A 6000-nucleotide genomic window follows, 5' to 3' on the forward strand; every position below is an offset into this window, starting at 1 on the left:
GGTGTTTCTCCGTCCTGACGGTGTTTCCTCGTCCTGACGGTGTTTCTTCGTCCTGACGGTGTTTCTTCGTCCTGATGGTGTTTCTCCATCCTGACGGTGTTTCTTCATCCTGGCGGTGTTTCTTCATCCTGGCGGTGTTTCTCCATCCTGGCGGTGTTTCCTCGTCCTGACGGTGTTTCTTCGCCCTGGCGGTGTTTTCTCGTCCTGGCGGTGTTTCTTCGCCCTCCGGTGGTGTTTCTCATCCTGGCGGTGTTTCTCATCCTGGCGGTGTTTCTTCGCCCTGGCGGTGTTTCTCGCCCTGACGGTGTTTCTTCGTCCTGACGGTGTTTCTCCGTCCTGGCGGTGTTTCTCCGTCGCCCTGGCGGTGTTTCTTCCCTGACGGTGTTTCTTCGCCCTGGTGGTGTTTCCTCGTCCTGGCGGTGTTTCTCCGCCCTGGTGTGTTCTTCGTCTGGCGGTGTTTCCTCATCTGGCAGTGTTTCTTCCCTGGTGGTGTTTCTTCGTCCTGACGGTGTTTCTCCGTCCTGACGGTGTTTCTCCGTCCTGGCGGTGTTTCTCCGTCCTGACGGTGTTTCCTCGTCCTGACGGTGTTTCTTCGTCCTGACGGTGTTTCTCCGTCCTGGCGGTGTTTCTTCGTCCTGGCGGTGTTTCTTCGTCCTGGCGGTGTTTCCTCGTCCTGATGGTGTTTCCTCATCCTGACGGTGTTTCTCGGTCCTGGCGGTGTTTCTTCGTCCTGACGGTGTTTCTCCGTCCTGACGGTGTTTCCTCGTCCTGACGGTGTTTCTTCATCCTGACGGTGTTTCTTCGTCCTGACGGTGTTTCTCTGTCCTGACGGTGTTTCTTCGTCTTGCCGGTGTTTCCTCGTCCTGACGGTGTTTCTTCGTCCTGGTGGTGTTTCCTCGTCATGACAGTGTTTCTCCATCCTGGCGGTGTTTCTTCGTCCTGACGGTGTTTCCTCATCCTGACGGTGTTTCTCCGTCCTGATTGTGTTTCTCCGTCCTGATGGTGTTTATCCGTCCTGACGGTGTTTCTCCGTCCTGATGGTGTTTCTCCGTCCTGATGGTGTTTATCCGTCCTGATGGTGTTTCTCCGTCCTGACGGTGTTTCTTCATCCTTCGTCCTGACGGTGTTTCTTCGTCCTGACGGTGTTTCTTCGTCCTTCATCCTGACAGTGTTTCTTCGTCCTTCATCCTGACAGTGTTTCTTCATTCTTCGTCCTGACGGTGTTTCTCCGTCCTGATGGTGTTTCTCCGTCCTGACGGTGTTTCTTCATCCTTCGTCCTGACGGTGTTTCTTCGTCCTTCGTCCTAACGGTGTTTCTCCGTCCTGACGGTGTTTCTTCATCCTTCGTCCTGATGGTGTTTCTTCGTCCTGACGGTGTTTCTTCGTCCTTCGTCCTGACAGTGTTTCTTCATCCTTCGTCCTGACGGTGTTTCTTCGTCCTGACGGTGTTTCTTCGTCCTGACGGTGTTTCTTCGTCCTTCGTCCTGACGGTGTTTCTTCATTCTTCGTCCTGACGGTGTTTCTCCGTCCTGACGGTGTTTCTCCGTCCTGACGGTGTTTCATCGTCCTGACGGTGTTTCTCCATCCTGATGGTGTTTCTCCATCCTGACGGTGTTTCTTCATCCTTCGTCCTGACGGTGTTTCTTCGTCCTTCGTCCTAACGGTGTTTCTCCGTCCTGACGGTGTTTCTTCATCCTTCGTCCTGATGATGTTTCTTCGTCCTGACGGTGTTTCTTCGTCCTTCGTCCTGACAGTGTTTCTTCATCCTTCGTCCTGACGGTGTTTCTTCGTCCTGACGGTGTTTCTTCGTCCTTCGTCCTGACGGTGTTTCTTCGTCCTTCGTCCTGACGGTGTTTCTTCATTCTTCGCCCTGACGGTGTTTCTCCGTCCTGACGGTGTTTCTTCGTCCTTCGTCCTGACAGTGTTTATCCGTCCTGACGGTGTTTCCTCGTCCTGACGGTGTTTCTCCGTCCTGATGGTGTTTCTCCGTCCTGACGGTGTTTCATCGTCCTGACGGTGTTTCTTCATCCTTCGTCCTGACGGTGTTTCTCCGTCCTGGCGGTGTTTCTTCATCATTCGTCCTGACGGTGTTTCTCCGTCCTGACGGTGTTTCCTCGTCCTGATGGTGTTTCTCCATCCTGACGGTGTTTCTTCATCCTTCATCCTGACGGTGTTTCTCTGTCCTGACGGTGTTTCTTCATCCTTCATCCTGACGGTGTTTCTCTGTCCTGACGGTGTTTCTTCATCCTTCGTCCTGACGGTGTTTCTTCATTCTTCGTCCTGACGGTCTTTCTTCGTCCTGACGGTGTTTCTTCGTCCTGACGGTGTTTCTCCGTCATGACGGTGTTTCTTCATCCTTTGTCCTGACGGTGTTTCTCCATCCTGACGGTGTTTCTTCGTCCTGACGGTGTTTCTTCGTCCTTCGTCCTGGCGGTGTTTCCTCGTCCTGACGGTGTTTCTTCGTTGTTCGTCCTGACGGTGTTTCTCCGTCCTGGCGGTGTTTCTTCGTCCTGGCGGTGTTTCTTCGTCCTGGCGGTGTTTCCTCGTCCTGATGGTGTTTCTTCGTCCTGGTGGTGTTTCCTCATCCTGACGGTGTTTCTTCGTCCTGGCGGTGTTTCTTCGTCTTGACAGTGTTTCCTCGTCCTGGCGGTGTTTCTCCGTCCTGGCGGTGTTTCTCCGTCCTGGCGGTGTTTCTCCGTCCTGACGGTGTTTCCTCGTCCTGACGGTGTTTCTTCGTCCTGGTGGTGTTTCCTCGTCCTGACGGTGTTTCTCCGTCCTGACGGTGTTTCTTCGTCCTGGCGGTGTTTCTTCGTACTGACGGTGTTTCTTCGTCCTGACGGTGTTTCTTCGTCTTGACGGTGTTTCTCCGTCCTGGCGGTGTTTCTTCGTCCTGGCGGTGTTTCCTCGTCCTGACGGTGTTTCTTCGTCCTGGTGGTGTTTCCTCGTCCTGACGGTGTTTCTCCGTCCTGACGGTGTTTCCTCGTCCTGACGGTGTTTCCTCATCCTGACGGTGTTTCTTCGTCCTGGTGGTGTTTCCTCGTCCTGACGGTGTTTCTCCGTCCTGACGGTGTTTCTCCGTCCTGGCGGTGTTTCTTCGTACTGACGGTGTTTCTTCGTCCTGACGGTGTTTCTTCGTCTTGACGGTGTTTCTCCGTCCTGGCGGTGTTTCTTCGTCCTGGCGGTGTTTCCTCGTCCTGACGGTGTTTCTCCGTCCTGACGGTGTTTCCTCATCCTGACGGTGTTTCTCGGTCCTGGCGGTGTTTCTTCGTCCTGACGGTGTTTCTCCGTCCTGACGGTGTTTCCTCGTCCTGACGGTGTTTCTTCATCCTGACGGTGTTTCTTCGTCCTTCGTCCTGACGGTGTTTCTCTGTCCTGACGGTGTTTCTTCGTCTTGCCGGTGTTTCCTCGTCCTGACGGTGTTTCTTCGTCCTGGTGGTGTTTCCTCGTCATGACAGTGTTTCTCCATCCTGGCGGTGTTTCTTCGTCCTGACGGTGTTTCCTCATCCTGACGGTGTTTCTCCGTCCTGATTGTGTTTCTCCGTCCTGATGGTGTTTATCCGTCCTGACGGTGTTTCTCCGTCCTGATGGTGTTTCTCCGTCCTGATGGTGTTTATCCGTCCTGATGGTGTTTCTCCGTCCTGACGGTGTTTCTTCATCCTTCGTCCTGACGGTGTTTCTTCGTCCTGACGGTGTTTCTTCGTCCTTCATCCTGACAGTGTTTCTTCGTCCTTCATCCTGACAGTGTTTCTTCATTCTTCGTCCTGACGGTGTTTCTCCGTCCTGACGGTGTTTCTTCATCCTTCGTCCTGACGGTGTTTCTTCGTCCTGACGGTGTTTCTTCGTCCTAACGGTGTTTCTCCGTCCTGACGGTGTTTCTTCATCCTTCGTCCTGATGGTGTTTCTTCGTCCTGACGGTGTTTCTTCGTCCTTCGTCCTGACAGTGTTTCTTCATCCTTCGTCCTGACGGTGTTTCTTCGTCCTGACGGTGTTTCTTCGTCCTTCGTCCTGACGGTGTTTCTTCGTCCTTCGTCCTGACGGTGTTTCTTCATTCTTCGTCCTGACGGTGTTTCTCCGTCCTGACGGTGTTTCTCCGTCCTGATGGTGTTTCTCCGTCCTGACGGTGTTTCTTCATCCTTCGTCCTGACGGTGTTTCTTCGTCCTTCGTCCTAACGGTGTTTCTCCGTCCTGACGGTGTTTCTTCATCCTTCGTCCTGATGGTGTTTCTTCGTCCTGACGGTGTTTCTTCGTCCTTCGTCCTGACAGTGTTTCTTCATCCTTCGTCCTGACGGTGTTTCTTCGTCCTGACGGTGTTTCTTCGTCCTTCGTCCTGACGGTGTTTCTTCGTCCTTCGTCCTGACGGTGTTTCTTCATTCTTCGCCCTGACGGTGTTTCTCCGTCCTGACGGTGTTTCTTCGTCCTTCGTCCTGACAGTGTTTATCCGTCCTGACGGTGTTTCCTCGTCCTGACGGTGTTTCTTCGTCCTGATGGTGTTTCTCCATCCTGACGGTGTTTCTTCATCCTGGCGGTGTTTCTCCATCCTGGCGGTGTTTCCTCGTCCTGACGGTGTTTCTCCGTCCTGACGGTGTTTCCTCGTCCTGACGGTGTTTCTCCGTCCTGACGGTGTTTCCTCGTCCTGATGGTGTTTCTCCATCCTGACGGTGTTTCTTCATCCTTCATCCTGACGGTGTTTCTCTGTCCTGACGGTGTTTCTTCATCCTTCATCCTGACGGTGTTTCTCTGTCCTGACGGTGTTTCTTCATCCTTCGTCCTGACGGTGTTTCTTCATTCTTCGTCCTGACGGTCTTTCTTCGTCCTGACGGTGTTTCTTCGTCCTGACGGTGTTTCTCCGTCATGACGGTGTTTCTTCATCCTTTGTCCTGACGGTGTTTCTCCATCCTGACGGTGTTTCTTCGTCCTGACGGTGTTTCTTCGTCCTTCGTCCTGACGGTGTTTCTTCGTCCTGACGGTGTTTCTTCATTCTTCATCCTGACGGTCTTTCTTCGTCCTGACGGTGTTTCTCCGTCATGACGGTGTTGTTTCTTTGTGCGTTGCAGCCGACGACCTGGAGGAGAGCCTGCAGTACACGACTCTGGGCACAGACACCCACTCCACCACCGGCGCCATATGGAAGGACATCTTCCAGGAGGACCTCCAGCACTAGAGAAGAGAGGAGAGGAGAAGAGAAGAGAGGAGATGAGGAGAGAGGAGAAGAGAGGAGATGACAGGAGAGCTTTCTGACACTTTGGACTTTCAGAAAACAGCTGGTCCTACCCCCCCCCCCCCTCCCTGCACACTGAAGACCCGGAGCCTGAGTGACGTCGGTGCGCTGGAGGAACTCACCGTTCTTTCTCCGTGTTTTTGGCTGGTTCAAGGCATGAGAGACGCTCTGACGCTCTGTGAGAGACACTCTGTGAGTGACGCTCTGTGAGAGACACTCTGACGCTCTGTGAGTGACGCTCTGTGAGAGACACTCTGTCAGTGACGCTCTGTTAGACATCATCATAATCACACTTACCTGTAAACAGAGATCCATAGAGTGGACGTGTAACGTCCCTCTATCATGACTCTCTCTCCGTCACGTTTTTAGAGAAATGTCTTAACTTCTGGTGAAAAGCTTCTAAGTCGTGGAGTTCCAATGTCGACGTGTAAAGTCTTTTTTTGGTTTGTGTGGTTTTGTAAAATAAATCTAAATGTGAATGAATCCGACTTTTTATTTTGAGTTATTAAGAGTTACGGGGAAGTTGAATCCATTACTCTGACCTCATGATATACACAACGACTTATGTATATATTTATACAACAAATATTCATATAAATGAGTCTATGGATGCTGTGTGGACTAACCCTTCTACATAAAGCTCTAGATGCTGTGTGGACTAACCCCTCTACATAAAGCTCTAGATGCTGTGGACTAACCCCTCTACATAAAGCTCTAGATGCTGTGTGGACTAACCCCTTTACATAAAGCTCTAGATGCTGTGTGGACTAACCCCTCTACAT

At 52.2% G+C, this 6000-nt stretch overlaps 1 protein-coding gene across 3 annotated transcripts in view; it reads left to right on the top strand.

Moving 5' to 3' along the window:
* Positions 1–5701, top strand: part of irf1b (interferon regulatory factor 1b) — a 67143-nt gene extending 61442 nt beyond the window's left edge. For all 3 annotated transcript variants that reach the window (XM_056444316.1, XM_056444326.1, XM_056444335.1), the window contains one exon: positions 5055–5701. In XM_056444316.1, the coding sequence (XP_056300291.1) occupies positions 5055–5161 (107 nt within the window). In that variant the 3' untranslated portion in view covers positions 5162–5701. The remainder of the gene's footprint in view (positions 1–5054) is intronic.
* Positions 5702–6000: the final 299 nt, after the last annotated feature.

This window comes from Pseudoliparis swirei, chromosome 3, assembly GCF_029220125.1.
Source record: "Pseudoliparis swirei isolate HS2019 ecotype Mariana Trench chromosome 3, NWPU_hadal_v1, whole genome shotgun sequence".
Lineage (NCBI taxonomy): Eukaryota > Metazoa > Chordata > Actinopteri > Perciformes > Liparidae > Pseudoliparis > Pseudoliparis swirei.